Source organism: Rhinolophus sinicus, linkage group LG09 (genome assembly GCF_036562045.2).
Source record: "Rhinolophus sinicus isolate RSC01 linkage group LG09, ASM3656204v1, whole genome shotgun sequence".
Taxonomy (NCBI): domain Eukaryota; kingdom Metazoa; phylum Chordata; class Mammalia; order Chiroptera; family Rhinolophidae; genus Rhinolophus; species Rhinolophus sinicus.
In genome coordinates, this window is record NC_133758.1 from 93,508,467 (window position 1) to 93,529,010 (window position 20,544).

The 20,544-nt window shown below is 33.9% G+C and overlaps 1 protein-coding gene across 4 annotated transcripts in view; it reads right to left on the reverse strand.

Moving 5' to 3' along the window:
* Positions 1-20,544, reverse strand: part of DGKB (diacylglycerol kinase beta) — a 642,123-nt gene that overhangs the window by 434,285 nt on the left and 187,294 nt on the right. For all 4 annotated transcript variants that reach the window (XM_019727049.2, XM_074340800.1, XM_074340803.1 and 1 more), the window contains 4 exons: positions 14,263-14,380; positions 11,485-11,573; positions 11,286-11,402; positions 1,852-1,950 (listed from right to left, as the gene is read on the reverse strand). In XM_019727049.2, coding sequence (XP_019582608.1) covers positions 1,852-1,950; positions 11,286-11,402; positions 11,485-11,573; positions 14,263-14,380 — 423 coding nt within the window. The remainder of the gene's footprint in view (positions 1-1,851; positions 1,951-11,285; positions 11,403-11,484; positions 11,574-14,262; positions 14,381-20,544) is intronic.

The window sequence follows — 20,544 nt, forward strand, 5'->3', positions numbered from 1 at the left end:
GTTTGATATTCGGAAGGGGAGTATGAACTGAAGATAAATTAACAGGGTAATGAAATCCACTAAATAAACAAGATCTCGCTGGCAAGAAGTTAAGGATAGAAAGTTATGAGGGTGGACCACAGGGATCCACTAATGGGCAAGCTGAAGGCATGAAAGCCAGGAAAGATGCTTCTAGAGAAATAGAAGAAGGACAAGGAGAGTGCGGTACAATGGGAGTCAACGAAACGTAGAAATTCATGAAGGTGGTCAATCGTCCCTAATACTTCAGAGTAGACAGTACCAAGAAAATGACAAAATAGCAAATATTGAGATACATATGATGATTAAACCCGCAGTAATATTTAAGTATTGAAAATAAAGCTTAGGAATCCAAAGTGTGTAAAAAAAGCAATGAAAGGGTTTGCAAGATTGTTAGAAGACAAGAATATTCACATCACACATGTTCTTTACCTTTGATTTTCTCAAAGGAAGAAAGGATAGGGGAAGAAAAAGAATCCATCTCCTGTTGGACTTTATGTGACAAGCAGCTGACCGAAGGGGGCCGAAGAAGTTGTCTCCTGACTCACAGAATTGAGTAGAACTTACAAAGGCAGCTGGATGACAGGATGACATAATACATTTCTTCTCAGAGATAAAATTTGAGATCAAGAATGCATCTACACCAGTAAAATCACTTCACTTTTTCAAAAGAATGAAAACATGTAAAAAATCCACAATTCCTTTCTCTTTAAGAAAATACTATAAAAGTCTAAAAATAACACCAAAATTCATCTGAAATGTAAAGCATTTTTACATGGCTCTCATTAATTTTAATTACTCTTATTTGCTACAAGATGTCTAATAAATTTTACATGAAGAAAGGAAAGTTGAATTAGTTATTGCTATCCTCAGCAATGTGGGGTATTTTCTTTTGCTCTATATTTGCAGTTTGAGAAAATGAAGTTTTTAATAATTTTTAAATAAAGACATTTAAAATACAACCAGTATTTTACAGATAATTACAAAATGAATCATAAGTGGGTGCAAATTGAGTAATTTGATTAATTTCTAAGTTGACCTTTAGAAAAGTATTTGTCTAACATTTCTTAGTTGTATTTTTATTATATCAAACTGAAGTACCAGCCACTTAATTTCCATGTTGTTTTCTAAAAAATGAGAACTGTACTATGGATATAAAATAGTTTGTTTTGCAAAATAAGTTTCACTTTAGAAATAATTTGGATTTTTTTGAAATGTAATATGAACATTATCTTTGAATATCTGCTGCTCTTTCTACCAAGTTTGTTCTTTACTATTACCTTACTTCTGCATTTTTCACTTGTATATTTAATGAATTATGTAATTTCTTTCATGTTAGTTCAATTTATTGTTCACTAATAAAAAATAAAATACTCCTACTGGCAGTGCATAGAATTCTTCAAGGTATGTGTCCTCATTCTAGGTAGCCTCTGACCTAGATGAGACCTCAACATTGAAAATATATAATGTGCATCCCCAGCAGAATTGCCCATAAGAATAACTTCATTATTCTGGGAAGCCAGATCTATAAAACATATAAAATGTGGAAGTGTTCTGCCTATACAACTTCTGGTAAGCACAGCATGACTAAGTGATAAAACCTGAGTCAGCTTCAGTTAGAACATACCTTACTAAAACGCTTATTGTGTCATGAAGGAAAAAGGAAATATAGTGGGCAAAGGTGTCTTCTCCGAAGTAAAGAGGTATTTTACATCTATTTAATTCTGTCTTGATCAATGGACAATTAGTTCTGGAAGCATTTAGTGGTAGAGTGTACCAGTTTAGTCATAGGAACCCCAAGTTAGCGCAGCATGATGAAAAGGGAAAACTCACCAGTACCACTGGACAAATTGCTGTGGGTGGTAAAATATGGTCTTTCAAAGGTCCGCAGTCACATTCAGGTTTCAGATGAGAAGCACATTTGTTGTGCAGCTAAGAAAGGAGAAAGAGGACACCATCAAATTTTGCATGACAACAGCAAACATGGGGCCGATTATACTTCAAAGGAGAGAGATAGCAAATACATTCAAAGTATGTTAAAAGAATTACAAGAACAAACAGGATCATAAAGAGATTCATATAGCACTTGCCCATATATATATATATATATATATATATATCTCTTAAATAAACCATTTAGCAAATTTTGTGACCCAACCTATATATTTTCTAATTCTTAGGAATGCTTATATTAGAAATGTACTTTAGGTTTTACATAAAAAAAAGCCTGGTTTCTTTGACAAACACACATTATGGTTCATTTCAGTCCTTCTTTTTCTAATTATTTGTTAGCATAATCTTGAAACCACTATGCTGTGCACTGTGGATGCTAATTTTTTTTTGACCCTCCTGTTTTCTCAAAGTCATTCCAAAGTGCACAGCTCAGTATGGGGCATAATTGATCCCATCATTAGTTTTAACATTGTAATTCAATATGTAAATGTAACCAGAGATTCATCTCAGTAGGAGCAGGATATAAATATAAGAAGATGATTACCATTATAAAAATGTATCTTTATATTGTATTTATCAGCTCTACGTTAAGTGAGCGTATAATCATATAATGTATTACTTACTTTTCTACACATAGAACCTTAAACCGATATTTTTTCAACCTTAGTCACAAGTTTAAATTAAGATATTACAACATAGTGCATTAAACAGTGATTTTTAAAAAATTGAGGTTGTAATTTTTATTGGAATAATACAGATTTGCTAAAGTAACAGTTGTTTGAAGGCATCTAGGGATTTCTCCCTCTCCCAGTCCATATCAATTCAATTGAAATATCATACTTCAGAAAAATTATACATACTAAAGTGACATGTCTTGTTCAAAACAAAAAAGGAGCTGCCTCATTTTTCAGTTTTGAACCAAAAGGCAGTGTGTTTAAGTCACGGTTACATTAATTTTCACAACAAATTTACCTTTGTAACGGTTAATTACTAACCACATATAGGAGTCCAATGAGTGTTGATTTACTGTTGGTGATAGAACTCTATTTAAGGGGGTATTTCTGTTGTCCTTGAATCTAAAATATCTGTCAAGCTAACTCCCTGCCTTGTAGTAAGTCTACTTGTATTGCAACTAATGCACAATAGGTCAGATTAGATGAAATAAAAGTACCTTTAAGACTTTCATCCATAATTAGCAGTTCTGCTTCTCAGTGCCCTGTAAACTCTTTGAAAGAAGTGTTTTAATGTAATCAGTCACTGGTAATCTTTGTCAACCCGCAAGAGGTGTTGAAGATAAAGAAATAGTTGAAGCCACATGAAAACCAGAACTAAATAAATGGGCACTCTGAATGGCACATGCATAGTTTCTTCAAAATAAAATTAGTGACTGATTTAAATATATGAGATTTAATCAATTTTATTACAAGAAATCATAGACTTGGAATATTGGAATTAGAGATAATGGACTACCAAGCGTTGTGGGTTGAACTGTGTTCCCCAAAAGATATGTTGAAGTCCTAACTCCTGGTGCTTATCAATACAACTTTATTTGTAAATACGATCTTTGTAGATGTATTCAAGTTCAGGTGAACTTATACTGGATTGTTTGGAGCCTAATCCAATGACTGATGTCCTTATAAAGAAGAGAGGAATCTGGACATAGAGAGACAGACATGGAGGGAAGAAGGCCATGTGACAGCAGAGGCAGAGCTTTGGTGATACAGCTGCAAGCCAAGGAATACCAAGGATTGCAATCGACCACCAGAAACTACAAGAGAGAGACCCAGAAGAATTCTTCTCTCCAGCCTCAGAGGGAGCATGGTCCACCTGCCATCCTGATATCAGATTTCCAACCTCCCAAACAATGAGGATAAATTTCTGTTATTTACACCACTCATTTTGTAATATTTTGCCATGGCAGTGCTAGGAAACAAACACACTGATAACTATGAAAACTGGACCAAAAACAAAGACGGACTATGTGTCTGAAGGATCTTCTGCACCATTGTGTCACAAAGAAAAAGCTTTTGTTTTCTGATCCTGCACAACCACTTTAAAATTGGGAATGTAGGCTCTAAGAAACCCCAACAAATAGCAAAATAGAAGACAAAAATTATTGTGTGTGCAGAGTGAGTGTACTGAATTTTTAATCTTAACCATAGTTTGTAAAGCCTCACATGTGACTCTGAAGGACAGAGTGGCGGGGCCCTCTAAACCTCTTTCCAGAGCTGACCACAGATGTGCAGTCTGAGGGCCTCGGCCTCCTCCATGCGTCCATTCCATGAGTTCCTAACAATTTGCAACTGATATGACTAGCCTCTCTCTATAGTTATTTGAGGGTTATCAGATGTAAGAAGAGATAGCAGAAATAAAATAAACTTAGTAACAGATTTTGGCATTTAGACTAGTTTCCCAGCCCAAAAGATAAAATAAAGGACTCAGGTAGAATGGCATGGTTGACAAGCCGAAGAGAGTGTGTGTGTAAGGAGTAACTCTTCATACTGAGGTGTGAGGGTTTCAGAGTATAGGTGCTAGCAATTGGTCCCTCCCATGAAGTACTGATCTCTGTAGAGCTAAGTAAAACTGGCATGGAGTTTTCTAGTTTGACTATCGTTTAGCTCACATCCGTGAGTTTTTTCAAGGCAGCTGGGAGGTAGTCTTGCAGGTACATAAGCATGTAGCAGGTTCTATAAGAAGGTCGGTAACCATATCATCATCAGTGAAACAGGCACACACATGCATGAAAGTCTATACTCCTACCAGGAAGTCTACATTGCTTAATAATGAGCAAGGATACTTTACACCTTTGTTAAGACTAAAACTGGCAGCTGCTAAATATATCTGAGTGGCCATCTACTCATGACATTGTTCGTAAACAGAAGTGTCAAAGTTGAGGGCACCACGTTGGAGCTACTGATCGTTCAACAAGCTGTGAGTCAAATTTGTATAGCAATACTGATCTAGTTTATTCACCGTATTGTTCAGAAATATAGTTGAAGACAAAATATAAAATATGAAAGGCAAGGAAAACTTAGTTCCCAGGACTATTTAACCAAGATGAAAAGTGAATAGTATTTTTTCTGTGAACTTAAAACTGTTCTATAAAATAAAGTCTATTTAAAAAAAAGAGATCAAATATCAACAATATAGAAACCATATAATAGAATTGAAAAGCCCTTTCCCCCAAAAATATCTTAGGTTACTGGTAAAGTTCTGTTTCTTGATGGGGTGCTAGTTAACATGGAATGTTCATTAGTGCAAAATTCTTCCAACTATACCCTTAGGATAATTACATGTTTCTGCATGAATGTTATTTTTCAATACAATTTGAAAAAGGAAAAAAAAAATGCTTAAACTTGTCACCATGATATTATGCAGACAAGCATATAAGAAAAAGACACATTTGAGTCCTTCTGGGTGTCAATCACATGCTGAAGACTGATAATTGTCTTAAAGATAACCCAGATCCTAAATCAGCAAAAGCGTAAACACAGAGGTCCTCGTCAAGAATAGAAATAAACTAGAGCATTACAAATCCTCCCCCTTCAATAAAATGGCCAATGGAGTCCCAGAAAAAAAAGAACTATTATCTTTTTAAAAATGTTTTTATTTTTGTCCATGGTTCTCATAGCTAAGAGTAAGGCATAGAAATCCTGAGGTCATTATTTTATTATATGTACAGAAATTCCCATTCATGTTAAGTGAATCAATTCCATATCTAGGAAGTCCATAAAGTATAAACCAGCTTTTCCTGGAAGTAAATTAAACAGTTGGAAATAACTTCATAATTTATGGAAATTTCGAATAGCACCTTATTTAGAGCCAGATCTATGTTTATTGAAGAAAGCTGTCTCAAGTTAGGGAGAAAAAGAAAGTGTGTGTGTGTGTGTATTTATGGGATGGAGTTGAGAAAAGAGAGGTGGTGTTGTGCTGATAAAAAAGCAGTGTAATCTAAGAAGTAAAAAAAAAGGGAAAATAAAAAAACAAATTTTCATAAGAATTTGGAGGAAAACAAGAGAAATAAGTCATTCTTCTAAAAAAACAAAACTAAGTGATTTAGAGGAACATTTGTTGGTTTATTTTGGTTTATTTATACATTATTTTATCCCTAATGTTTTGCAATTTCAGGGTGCTGCCTTAACACAGGTATTTACTAAGGCATAATAAACCCTTCTTTTGGAAAAGCACTGGAAATCTTTAAACCTATTGTTAGCAGCTTAATATTGTGATAAATGTAGTAGCCCTGCATGTTACCAAAAGTAAATAATTCATAGCCATAATACAGGCTTTCTTTTGTTAAGCTCAAATAAAATGTATCACCCTCCTATCCTGGTAAATCCTGCCTGACCAGAGACAATTTACTACAACCAGGAGCAAATTACAACATGTTTTAAATAGAAAGTCAAGGAAATACACTCACAGAAGAAATAGACAGGTAAAAAACAGTGGGGTCTTGAGGATCAGGGGATGTAAGCAAGAGAAGAAATAGAAAATCAATGAGGACATTTAGCCCAGATGATTGAATTATTAAGCACAGGAAAATGAATGCCTAAAGGTTAGAAGATAGTTTCTCCACTATTCTTCCTTGGGATTTTCCTGTTTTTATTTTTTAAATGGTTAGTTTTGCTAAAGAAGGTAGAACTTAGTTCTAAGTGCCTATGTTGCTGGCTACAACATGGCAAAATAATACGATATCAAGAAGCCAAAGGTAAGAACTAGAAAAGGGGTGTTAAAATGGGTTTATAACTTTAAGAATTTGTCTAAACTTGCTTGTGTATCAGATGCGGATTTGAATGTTACAGGTTAAATAAAAAAAAAAAAAAACACAGAATTTAACTCATTCACTTAAAATTCGTATTAACAGTAAGAAGAACAGTATCAGCAGTCATTAAAGTGAACTTATTGAGGACCTCCTCTAAACTTAGCACTCAGTCAAGAACATTGAGGGGTTAGGAAAAAATATTGGACCAGAGATGGATCAAATTGTGATCTAGCAGTGAAGACCATGCTAGTAGCAGATGTACAACCACTGGAGACCATTTCAGTCTTTCTTTCTGGAGTGGATTAAAAGCACAGAAAGTATTCAGAAAAAGGAAATATTAGTGTCAAGAAAAATTTCAGGAAAGGTAATGAACTTAATTTGGTTCTTGAGGTATAGTTAGAATTTAAGGTGGGTGCATTCAAGGAAATTGTGTAAGAAAAATAACAAGTAGGGGGAAGCATGGCCTTCTCAAAGGACTGCCAACAATTATACATAGCTACAGAGGGGCTGTGAATAGAAGGGAGTATCATATATATCATGTGCCTTAGGAGTGGGTCTGATATTTCAATAACTGAAATGAGTTCAGGGTAAGAGGAATTGAGGGCTGCATATATTATCACAGAACTATTATAGTTGCTGAAGGTGACATATGATAACAAACTAGTACATTCAGAAGATGATTCTGGAGGTGGTTTGCAGCCTGCATTATAGGAAAAGTACCTTCTGTTAGAGAGATAAGCCAAGAGATTCTGATCTAATCTAGTTAAGAGGTGCTAAGAGCTTGCACTTGGGCTGTGAAAGATGGAGACAAAAACTCAAATCTGAGAGAGATATTTTAAGGAGGTAATTTCAAGGCTCAGTGATAGGTTGTCTAAGATAAAGGTGAAAGACAAGAATAAATTGTCTTCTAACTCTATTTCCAATGACTACAAACATGATGATACCATGTCTGATTGAAAAGAGTTGGAATACTTTCCATTTGTGAACATAAATATTCAGTTTAGTCTAGGATTTAGTGAGAATCAGGTACACATTGTTCTTGATGCTGTTAGAACGTACAGGTACAATTGTGACTTTGACTGGGCAACTACAAAATCTTCCAGAGGTGAGAGAGAAATGGTGTGAGTAATATTGATGGGGTTAGCTTTTGAGAGCGTGGGGTTGGCTTTCATTCCAGCACATGATATTTCACCTAGTTTTCATTATGATAATAATGATCAGTTACTGAGTACTCCTTATGTATGATGTCCTGCCTTAAATACATTGTACATACTTTTACTCATTTAATTCTGTAACAATCCTACAATATAGATATCATTAACTCTATTTTACAGATTAGAAAACTGCCCAAAACCTTTACATACCTGGCCCAATATTACACAATGATTATTTTAGTTATTGGACAGAGACCATCTTCAGAATCTGGTCAGTCTGACTTACAAGAATCAAACCATTCCCAAAAGTAGTATCTAAAAGGAAGTAATGGCATTTGGAAAACACTGAAATGAAGTCAAGTCTCACTGTCTTTGTTTCTCTCCACAATCTACTACTCTCAGACTTTATTCAGACAGGCTTTCCTATAGCTGCACATTGATGGTGCCATAATCCATCACTTTCACAACTTCTGCTAGATCTTTGCTATGTTAACCGCACTTTCTGGGAAGCATAAGAACGTAAGAAAATAGATTCAGTGTGTTTAAAGGCAATCAGTAGTAGTAGGTAAGCGTCAGTCAAGAGCAAATAAACCTTACACTAAAATCATCATACAATGGTTAAATAAGAAACTATAGATTACAATAAATGTTCTGAGGAAATTACTCTGTTTAACCCAGACAAAAAACTAATAAGTTAGTTTTATTAATAGTCCTTATAATTGCTTAAAAAAACACACAAAAAAACCCTGAAAGTGTACCGAGGCTAAAGTTACTTTTAAGAAGGCTATATATTTTTCTGAATATATACGGCCTTTTTTAATTTTTTTTTAATTGTAGAAGTTTTGTTTCATTAAATGAATACCCACGGGACCCCTGGAAACCATGGTTTACAGCAAATAAGGGTGAAGTGGCCTGAAGCCTCAGGACTTGGGACAGCTTACTAAGAGGGCAGCCATTTTTTTTATTTTTTTTTCTAACTGCACCTTAAAACTCAGAGCTCCCTGGCTGGCCTTGTTTCCTAAGTAGGACTCAGGGATTTAAAGACACCTATAGTTTATATTGTGCACCACCATAGTAAACAAATAGAATCATCTTCACGTACACAAAGTTCTTTAGTTAAGAATAAGATGTTAGAGCATGTTGTCTGAATTGATTTGGACAAAAAATCCTTAGATTTTAAAAAGTATAGTAACAACCTCTTTTCTTTTCTTTTCTTTTCTTTTCTTTTCAATTCCCCATTCTATTTATTTAATAGAATATTCTGCTTCCATATTAGCTCACAGCATGCTAATCACTGTAATTTAATAAAACATTTAAATACTTGATAGGCCTATTTCCCTTTATAATACCCTCTTTCTTATAAAAAGGAAGGGACTAATTTCTTACAAAGCTAGAGCCAGGATCAAGATCAAATATAAACGTAAGTGGTAAGTGGTTGGGCTAGAAATGTAGATTTTTGGAATCACAGATTAGAGGGATTGTTAAAACAAAAGAAATAAAATGAGGACAACAAGATGGAGTATAAAACAAGAAAAGAATTGCAAGGTGCCTTGAGTACCAGTAAGACCACTAGCAATGGTAACTTTGAAGAGAGTGATTCCCATACAATGCAGATGTAGAAGACATACTTCATAAAGATTAAATGGGGAAAGGAAGTAAGAAGTAAACAAAGAAAATTCTGAAAGCTCTAAAAGCTTTTATATTAGGAGAGGTAGCATATTTTTAGAGTGTTCAAGGTGAGCACGTATTTAAAATACTGATTTTTTTTTAAGAAATAAAGAAAAATAATAAACCTAAGACATCACATTTGAAATTTAAGACTAGAAAAATAACTTGAAATACAAAGAAAATTTCTAATATCCTCTAATTTCAGTTTATGTTAAAGATATAACTAGTAAATGAAACCCTCTACGCAGAAAATAAGGAACAGACTCCTATCAGATCTGAAATAAAAACTACATATTATTATATATGCTTAGCAAACAAATTAAATAACCACAACTTTTTTAATGGGCATGGATTTAAAAAGAAATAAAATAGTTGTGGTTTTCTTAAAACTGAGAACTCAATATGTTTGAGTAATTCATATTTGTAATTTAAATCATTGTTAGACATTATAATAAATAAACACTTCAAAAAACAAAACTGTCTTTCATAATTAAGGAAATTTCTAATGTAAATATAATTTAACTGAGTAATAGCTGAAAATGATTGAAGAAAATGTGTTCATTTAAATAAGGTATTTAATTTTATATTTGAAATGCAAGGCACAGTTGGTTTTTCTCATTATCTTGGGTGTATGTGTGTGTTTAAGAAAAAATAAATTAAATGGTGAGGGGGGTTTCGGGAGCATGACAGAAGAACTTAATTCCTTAACTGAAACAGTGATCCATACTATTTTATTCCCACAAAAGCAAGAATAATTTGTCCTATAACAAGAGGATTCAAACATTAACTGGAAAAACAAAATCAATGGAGAAAATGCACAAAATCTCAGTCCCATGAATGCTTTTTCACTGTTTGGCAAACAAATTAAATCAAATCAAATTAAATAAAAAACGGTTATTCTTAAATATGAACATTCTAATTAATCTCCAGAAATTAAATATGAAACACAAAAAGTACCATCTAACAAGTGAACTTATTCCAGAAGTGGGGTATAACCATCATGGAAACCAGGTAAAGTCCTCAAATTTCCCAGGAAAGAAGATTTACCTCTTCTTTCTCAATTGTCAATATGGTGAATGAGTTTACTTCTATCTCTTCTCCCTCAATTCATGATTCAATTGAAGGAACAAGGCAACAAAATGCTGTGAGAAGGGTAAAGTGAGTTCTTAGAAGCATCAAGAACTAAAATGCGAACCAACTTGCATCTCTACCTAGCCATGCGGTCAAAGACAATTTGCTTAGCTTTCTTTGATCTTAGTACCTTCACTATATAATTAAATCTTTGGAGCACATTGTTCTTTCTTCTGCCCTGTAATTAAAATACACCTACAATATATAAAACAGAAAACTACCAAAATAGGGTTGTGGAGTAGATGAAGATCTGAGCTCTACCCAGTCAGAATCTCACGTTCATTGCCCACCCCTTGCCATGGTTCCTGATTACATTCCTGGCAAACTCCTAGGGCTCCAGGGAGCTTGGTTTGAAAACTGCAGGAAAGTATCATCTCTGAGGTTGTCACTAGCTCTAAAATTCTGGATTCTATGAGGAAAAAATCTGACTTCGACCCTTATCCCTTTTGGAGCCAGATAAAATAAGAAATGTTTCTGGTTTTATGCTGACTTAGACTGAAATTCAGGATGATCTTTGAGGGTAGGACTCTCAGAAAGTACGAGATACGCAGTCTTCAGTGTGAGTGAATACTAGAGATATGTGTTCCAATGTTACTCACTGTGATCTGACACCAAACACAATGCAGTCCTGTCAGGCCCTGGTAACACTTAACGGTTTTGTGGCACTTATCACACTTGGTTGGGCAGTTGCCTTCAACCCAGTAATGGTGCATGACCTAGAACAGAAGGAGAGCATTGCGGTAAGAGGAGACATCTATAAACGCCACCCTCAGGAAGCCGGCACTGCCATACACTTACATCAGTGTTCTTCTTGGACTTCACATAGGTCTTGATGCAAGAAGGAGGTGCCCTGGCCACACAGCGCTCATGGACTGTGTACTTGCAAACTGTAAGGAAACACAAATTCAGAACTCACTCATCCTGGTCCTGATTGCAATTTTATAGGGAAAGAATAACATTAACAGAACCTCATTTCATAGCCACTGCTCCCTAATCAATCCAATCAGCCACATCAAGGAAAAGCCCAAGTCGACTGTTTTTACCATAGAATACAAAAGGCCAATTAGTACAGGAAATATTATGCATGTGAAAAACCAAGACTCGTCTATCATGGCATAGCAGGAAATGCTTAATTAAATCAGACCTCCCTCAAATTTTTCACAATAATTTCCAGATGACAAAAATATTAAAGACAAATTGATGACTGCCAAATGGGTTGGTGTCATTTGCTAGAAGAAAGACATCTATATTTTACGAAGTATAGGCATGAGAGCAGCTGGAGGGCATGGTAATAAAAGCCCATGAGTTTATGCTATTTTGTCTATTGATTTATCTAAACCATAAATGGTTGATTAGTCTATTTCCAGAGAATAGATTTCATCATACATGCCAGGCCTGTAGTAACAGTTCATCCCTCATCTGCCATCATCGAACTATTTGTCCAAAAGAACAACTTTTGCTAGAAAGCATATGATATAAATACATATGCAATTTTTTAAAATTTATGAGTATATACAAATATGTATCAATACATATAGGTACATATATAGATATACGTAAATTGTGATGTAAAACCAAGACACACATTTTATTGGTATCGTCAAATTATTTCATGGCTTGATTCTGAATACCAGTTAGGGTCATATACAGATGTTCTTTTAATAAAACACTGGTTCAAAATTAAGAGTTCTAAGTGCATAAATACATAGAATAAAAATTAAATAAAAAAAAGACCATGTAGCTCTCTTAATAAAACAATAACTAACCACTGTATAAAATTAGAATGAAAAATACTAAATCCACATAATATTTATATAGTAAAAAAATTCCAAAATATACACATCTGTGATTTATTTTGTCAACATTGTGGAAGAAAACATTTTGTTCTCTGCCATATTGACAATAAAGAGTACTACATTTGCCACACCAGGCAGTTAAAATTTGTGAGCAAAATTCTCGCTCTTTATATTACATCTCACCTTATTTGAGAGTTATCATTTTGTTTCCTATGGTCCCATCAATAGACTCTACCATGAAAATTTATTTTCTTAAAAATAATACAAATTTAAAAACATTGTTTCCTTTATACATGGAGAATGTTTTAGTGTAACTAGCCTTTCATATGTAGCCACCAGAAACTGCCCTCTGAAGCCAACACCTGGCAATTTCATGTCACTTTATTAAAATCCGTAAGAACTTATCACTTAAATGTAGCACTGAGACATGTGTTGTTGTTTTTTTAAATAACTTTCATTGAATTTATTGGGGTGACATTGGTTAGTAAAATTATATAGCATTCAAGTGTACAATTCTATAAAACATCATCTGTTTATTGCCACCCAGAAGTGTTCACCACCCAGAAGTGGAGAACCACATGACGTCATTAACTCGAGTATGTGGGATATAAAACTGAAAGCTACAAATGAATAAGACAAACAAACAAACAAACAAAAATCATAGACATGGGCAACAATTTAGTGGTTATCAGAGGGTAAGGGAAGAGGGAGTGGTAGAAAAGGTTAAAGGGGGTTAAACATATGAGACATGTGTTTTAATGTCAAATAATAAATCTGAAAGTCAATTCCCAAATATACTACCAAAGAAACTAAAACTAATATCTGAAAAGACGTATTGTATGGAAGTCAAGTGAGAACTTAGATTTAATGTAAATACACAAAATTGGGATGTGTTTAATAAACTTGAAAGTTTCATAGCAGAAAAGGGTAAAGATAGACATACTGCTGGACCAAGACAACTTCACTCCTCACTGAGGAGGACACAATATACGTTCTGTTTTAACAGGGGCATCAGGGAATGTAAAAGTTTCTCAGGCATATATGGTGTTGATTTAAAAATACTTAGGTGATTTACAAATTAATTTCAATTTAAACTATTAGAAAAGTCTAATGGGCAGTCCTCACTTAGTAGAATACAATGGAAATTGCAAAAATAAGTAACTGAAATGAAAATATTGGCCACAACTCCTGAACCAGCAATGCTTTGGGTTCCAGTATCCATTAATCACTTATGAAGGTTTTCTTCATGACAGAATTTTTTAAAAATGTGCCTAAGGTGGAAGATTAGTTCCTATTTCTTATGATTTCTTAATTTGAATGCAAATTGACAATCAGCTGGTTTAACTGTTGTTGTTATTATTTGGGTTTGTTTTGTTTTGTTTTTTTCAGACCTGAAGGAACTGACTCATTAAGAGAAGTCATTGTGAATAAGTGAGTAACTTAGGGGGAAAACAGGATAAATATGAGAAACTGGTGGAAATTTGTATAGTAATACCAGTAGAAACGGGAATAATAACTACATTAAACTACAGCAGAAAGAAAATGGCTAACAAATTGGAAAATATCCTTAGCTTTTTTCCAAGGGAGCGTTTCCCCAAACGGAAGAAAGTTAAAAGTAGAGTGACCTAAACATTCAGAAACCACAGGGAAGCATAAATCATAATTACAGGAAGGGTCAGGATTATTCCTTTGCTCTCCATCTACAAATAGGGCTACTCCATAAAAATCTATCTTTCCTCACTAGAGGTGATGATGTCCAGACAGAAAAAGACATACTCACAGGAGCAGCAAAGACCCTGCTTCCCCACACCAATCAGCATGTTCAGGCAGAGATTGCAGTAGGCAGGTTTGTTAAAGTGCTTGAGTCGCCACACATGCTGTCCATCATCTTTCACGTTCTGCACGGGACGTAAGAGAAACAGATTTCACTTAATGAAATAAACAGTGGAATATGTAAGTGCCAATAAAAATCAGAGCTGGACTGAAGCATTTGAAGACAATCTGTTATTTCATCCTAACGTTCTCCAAGATCGCCACAGAGTCTAGAAAAACACATGTGCTCTAGTGGAATGAGATCCTGCTAACAAATCTTGGATGCTATAGCAACCCGCAAATTCTTGCCTAATGTCAACAGTTCAACAGCATGTCCCAAACCATCATAATGACCTGCCAAACGGAGGGAACGTGTCTGCCTCAATTCTGAATCCTTTATCCTTTAGCACAATTCCATAAACAAATGAACAAAGAAAGAAAAAATGAGTGGAAGGGACTTACAAAGGAACACTCGGAAAGAATATTTTAACCCTTGCTTAGTAGCTAGAAAATGCAAATGTTATGATGGTCATTAGGTCTTGTGAGAAAGCAGAAGAAGGGGTTGAGAAGGAATAATACTTAAAGTCAGTTATGGGTGATATTCTAAGGCATCAGTTGGGAATTCCCTATGTTATAGCTTATATCAATATATTTCTGTATATATCTCAAAAGCTGATTTTAAAATATAAACATTTTTAAAGATCTAAATTACATTATCATGTTTCCTCCTTTTTAATAAAATATAAATGATTTAAATTGCATAGAAATATAATCAAAATATTAAAACTGTATTACTGTATTTACTTATAACAATCATTACTCATATATTTATTTGCCACAATAAACCTTGAGTTTAATTCACATTTTAGCAAAACCACTGTAAGTAGTACTTCTTCTTCCAAGGAAAGCTCTCTATATAATAATATCATAATAGCTACTTCACTACCAAGCATTTGATTACATCTGCAGTGTTCAAGATTAAAATAAAATGAAATAATATAATGTTTATGAATGCCTTGAACTCCTTACGATAAGTTTAAATGTATTATGTGAAGTTACGATACATCACTACTTTTGTTACCATCATTTCCTCATTAACATCTAGTCCTTGTATATCGTTTACCACATTGTACCAAATTCAATTAATTCTGGACATCATTTATTTGATATCCTATAGAAACCATTATAGATCACAAGTATTTAGGTTAGCTAAGTTGTTGTATTTCTTAGAACACATTCACCCAATAACTTTTTGAGCACCTACTATGTGCTGGGTCCCAAATACTAATTCTGTTGTAGTGGAACAAAATAAACATGCCCAGATTGTCTTGTTTCTTTTGATATATATATATATATATATATATATATATATATATATATATATATATATGTAATGTTTCATAACCACGTTTTCTTATTCCAAGAGATAAACCACCGAATTTGTAGTACCAGATTAGATCCACAGCAACTAATTCTCCCATTAGAACCATGAATGTCAAATTTGCATCATTCTATGAAATAATAATGAAAATGCTTCCTGGGAGATAATTCTCCATGGATCTCTTGAATTTCTGCATATTTTGTAAGCAGAACTGTCTTTTTTTTCACCTGGGTTATCTTCTTAGAAATGTTTGAATAACAAGCAGCCTATTATCTCTCCAGGGCAGAGGGTAGGTTTACTTAATGTCCAGTAAAATAAATCTCAGCAAAGGTTAAGCAGGTTTGTTTACTGCACATTATTTATTAAAAAAAAAAAAAAAATTAGTTTCCCTAAGCCAGGGTTCCAAGCTCTAATGGTGCACACAGCAATTACTTGGGTTGTACTGTCACCCTTATGATACTGAGGGCGAGCAGAACTGGCTTACACATAAAGTTCCTACTGCTTGTTTTACTGTGAATTAAAAAGTCCTTGGTCTCTGACCCAGGAGTCTCATGTCCTCTGTCAGCATCCAGAATGAAACTGTGCCAAGCTAACTTGTTAACATGTAAGTAGACTAAATTTTAGACTCTTCACAGTTCTTGAAAATGTTCAGATTCATTTTTCTGACAAAGAACTAACATGCTCTCAACAAAAGCAGTTATGAAGATGTCATAGAGAGGACTTCAGAAGACTTCAGTTTTAATTTTCTTCCAAAACTTATGAAATAGGCTTTGTGGTAATTTCTGGATCCAGCTCTAATGTTCTCGAGTCATAAGATTTCTAGTATGTTCATTATATGAATAGAAATCTTTAAATACTTGTTTAACTTTGCTGTATTTTCCAAACTGTCTATATTTTTAACTTTCTATTCCTACAAATAACAATAAAACATCCTGATGTGAGAAGTTTGAGTAATTGGGTTGTTAATATTTTTAAAATATATTGAAAAAGTTTACAGTTTAATGCTTAAAAAACATTTTAAATGAAAAGGAGGAAGGAAAAATCCAATTTTCATATGTATTACTGTTCTTATAATCCTTGTCATTTTATTTTTAAATGATTGTCCATTACATGCGAATAAGTCTCATCCTGTTGAAGAGCACATATGGACTAAGCTAGCTGGCATTTTCCTTATCAAAAAATAAACAAGTCTGAACGTGGGTGTTCTGTCAATCAGAACACTTAGCCATGTTACAGGCTGCAACTAATGTACAAATCCATTACCCAGACATAAAATGCTTTACCAAAAAACAAATTAAATAGCTTTATAGCTCTTAGTTGGATATATTGCCAAAATATGCAAAAGATGAAATATGTATGTGACTTCAAGAGAAGAAATTGAAACCAGGAGCCAACTACTTCTGGGCAGTGCGAATTATAGTCGAACTCTCTGTATTTTCTTGTCTTGTCTTGTTTGTCTTATTTAGATTGTAAACTTAGTGGAGGAGGGGGAGAATCTGTTCCTTGCTATATTCTATCAGCCAGTTGAGCATATGCCTATCAGTATTTCTATTGCAAATAAATATTTATTGTCATAGAAAGGAATTCATTTTTATAAGAAAGAAATGAAGAGGAAATCTGGAAGGCTTGATTCCTGCCTACTCTGAAAATGTGGATAAGCCATTTCACCTTTCTTCTTATTTTCCTCTCTAATAATATGAAAGTACCCACTTTCCTCTCCCAAGCCGTGGTGTGTGTTTTCATTATGCAATACCTGTGAAGTCAATTTAGCTTCTCAGAAAACTACTGTTATATAAATAGCAAATATTACCATCATTGGGTTGAGTTGTGTAACATCCCGAAGTTTCAGCCTAAAGATTTTTAGAAGGATGTTTGTAGGTTTACCATACTTTATTGCATAAAAAAATGTGTTCTCGTGATTTTTTTTCATTATCAGACATTATTCTTAATAGAAATCTTTCTTGGTATTTAGAAAAGATCATATTTTATAATACAGTAGTTTACTTCTGTGCTTGTGACAAAGGAATGCTTAACGAAACTTAGGCAAGTTCATACAGAAAAGGAGCTCCAGGTTCCCCCTCTCCTTTTTATCCTCTAGAAGCCAAAAGGAGGTTTCAAAGGGAAAAAGTCCTTTGGAACTTTTGACACCTATTTCATTATCAATATTGATTTCTAAAGTTTTAATTTTTTCCCCTGAATACATTTAAGATCACGTATAGTATTCAACTGAACTAGGGCTATTAGAAATAATATCTTTTTGTTTTTTCAAAAGACCTCAAGGAGGAATTTCACTGATGTCACGGCCAAAATGCTCCTACCATGATACCTAGCCATGTCCCCATTTCCGTTGATATCACTTATAACACACAGAAGAGCTAATGTTGCACATTAATTCCAAGTCATTAAATAATAAGCACCATTAAATTACCTTACTTTTCTGTTCAAGGTCTCCAAAAAGTTATAACAGTATGAAAGAAAGTGCTTTTAGACAAAATGATGAGTTATATCAGGGCTGGGCAAAGGAAGGAAGGGAGAAGTTTTAAAATTCTAAGTAGATTTGAAATCAACTGCTATCTCCAGGTAATACTTTCTGAAATCTGTCTCAGACCCGGCCATTCATTCCTTAAGGTTCAAATGCGAATTCAACTGTGCCTAACACCACATAGGCATTCTCCTTGAATGACCTAATCTGGAATCTCAAGAATTGTTTCATTTATCCAGCTTCATAACTCCTTTGTAGATTGAGCAATGTATAAACAGCAGAAAAACAACTTAACAAAATTAAGTTTTAGAAAACCATGCAGAACATTAGTTTTCCAAATATAGCTTCGTCTATTAACAATACACCATCTTCTGCTCTTTATCAGACCCAGAAATTTCATCATGGAACACATTTCATCAGAAATCAGGAGGCAAACCAAAAGATTACTTTTATTTTATTTCGTTAGGCCAAAAAAACAAGAAAAACAAGTGTCCTAAAATATTTCAGTCAATGGCCAAGTTTAAACGACCTGGATTAAAGACCAGGATTCTGTGAGTACATAAAGTGAAATCAAAATATATATCCATTCAAAAATCATACAGGCCAGACGTAGGCACAACCATCCGAGACTAAGAAGTTCAAGTATCCTTATTTCAAGCAAGGCTCCTACTTAAATGTGTATCCCTTTTTATATAGTAATATGAGCTTAGAAATTCTCCTTGAAAGATCTAATAATGATCTAAGATTATAGACTTTCGGAACTGAAGTATTATTAATTATATTGTTAATTATATTGTTATTCTAGGAAATATTAATATATTATTAATATTAATTAATACTAATATATTATTAATTATATTGTTCTTCTAGGAAAAGAAATGTCACTGGAAGACTATTAGAAAAAGGAAGGAATATTCTTCACTAACTTCTCTTTGTATGTCCAGAAAGGATGACTGAAAGGCACAAAATGACCTAGTTAGTTCATTTAACAGTACCCGGTTAAGATCATTATGATGCAGTTCACAGTTACTCTACTATCTTCACTAGTCTTCATGTCTTGCTTGGGTTGTCTAATTGAGCTAAAACAGAAGGTATTAGATTCCTTTCTCCTAAATGACTAAAAGTACATTAAAAATTTTGTTTGTAGTGTGACAGATAGAATAAATCAGGGGTCAACAACTATGGTCCTTGGGTCAAATCTGGCCATCAACCTGTTTCTGTAAGTAAAGTTTTACTGGAACACAGCCTTGCTCTTTCATTTACGTAGTATCTGTGATTGGTTTTGCTCTTAAATTTAGAGTAGAGTAGCTGCAACAGAGACCTTACGTCTCTCAAAGCCTAAAACGATTAACTATCTGTCTCTTTACAAAGTTTGCCAATTACTGCAGCAGAGTTTCTTATTAGATACAGTTATTTTTAAAATTCATTCAAAATTGAGATTTTTAAAAAAAACAATTCTTCAATGAGATAAATGTTGAAGGAAAAATGAGTAAGTCTCAGGTATAAAATTTTTATTATAATCAAAATCACATATGGAACCTGAACGCTCAATTGTCCTTTAGATATAAGCGACTGTACTTTTTCTTTTCACATGGGGTACCATGAAGTTTGAAGGACTTCTTGTAAGAGAAAGGAAATGACTCTTACTCGATCATTTGCTAGAGAATCAGGTTCTGATAAACTACTTTTCTGATTTGGGCACTGAAACAGGTAGTATTGAAAATAGATTAGCTTTTAAAATTCTGTTAAGGGAGAAAAATAAACTATAATAAAGTCACAGCTGCTCTGCCTTACATTAGTGAGGATTCCTCTCCCTGGACAATATTCTTATCTGTGTAATTTGGCGAGTAGACCACAGTCACTTTCAAATACACTGTGGTATTCAACATGCACTGTCAATTAGAATCTACTCCCCAAGCTCATAATTGACAACAGACAAGAGCACATACAACAACATAACAAGACTGTCCCAGCAATAAATAGCTGCGTTCAACCTAAAGCTTCTAGATTTCCAATTTGATAAGCAAAGGGGGGTGGGGGTGGCCCAAGGGGAATGGCACCATGAATCAAATTCTCTACAGGTAATAACATAACACATTAACTGCCTACATAAAAGGAAATAAATCTCAATTAATAATAATAATAAAAAAAAAGGCCTTCATCATTCAGTTGTCATTGTGTCATTCCTGCTTTGTAAAACACTTACCATGCCTTGGGATTAAAAAGCTGTTTCTCACAAATTGATGCTGTTTTGTGATCATAATTACATAGCCTATGCATTTTATTAAAAGACAATTTAAAATATTACTGGCTTATTCTTTTTGAAAAAGTGAAGGAAAATGATATTATTCTTTACAGGGGAAAAAATCCAAACTCCGTTGTTCACC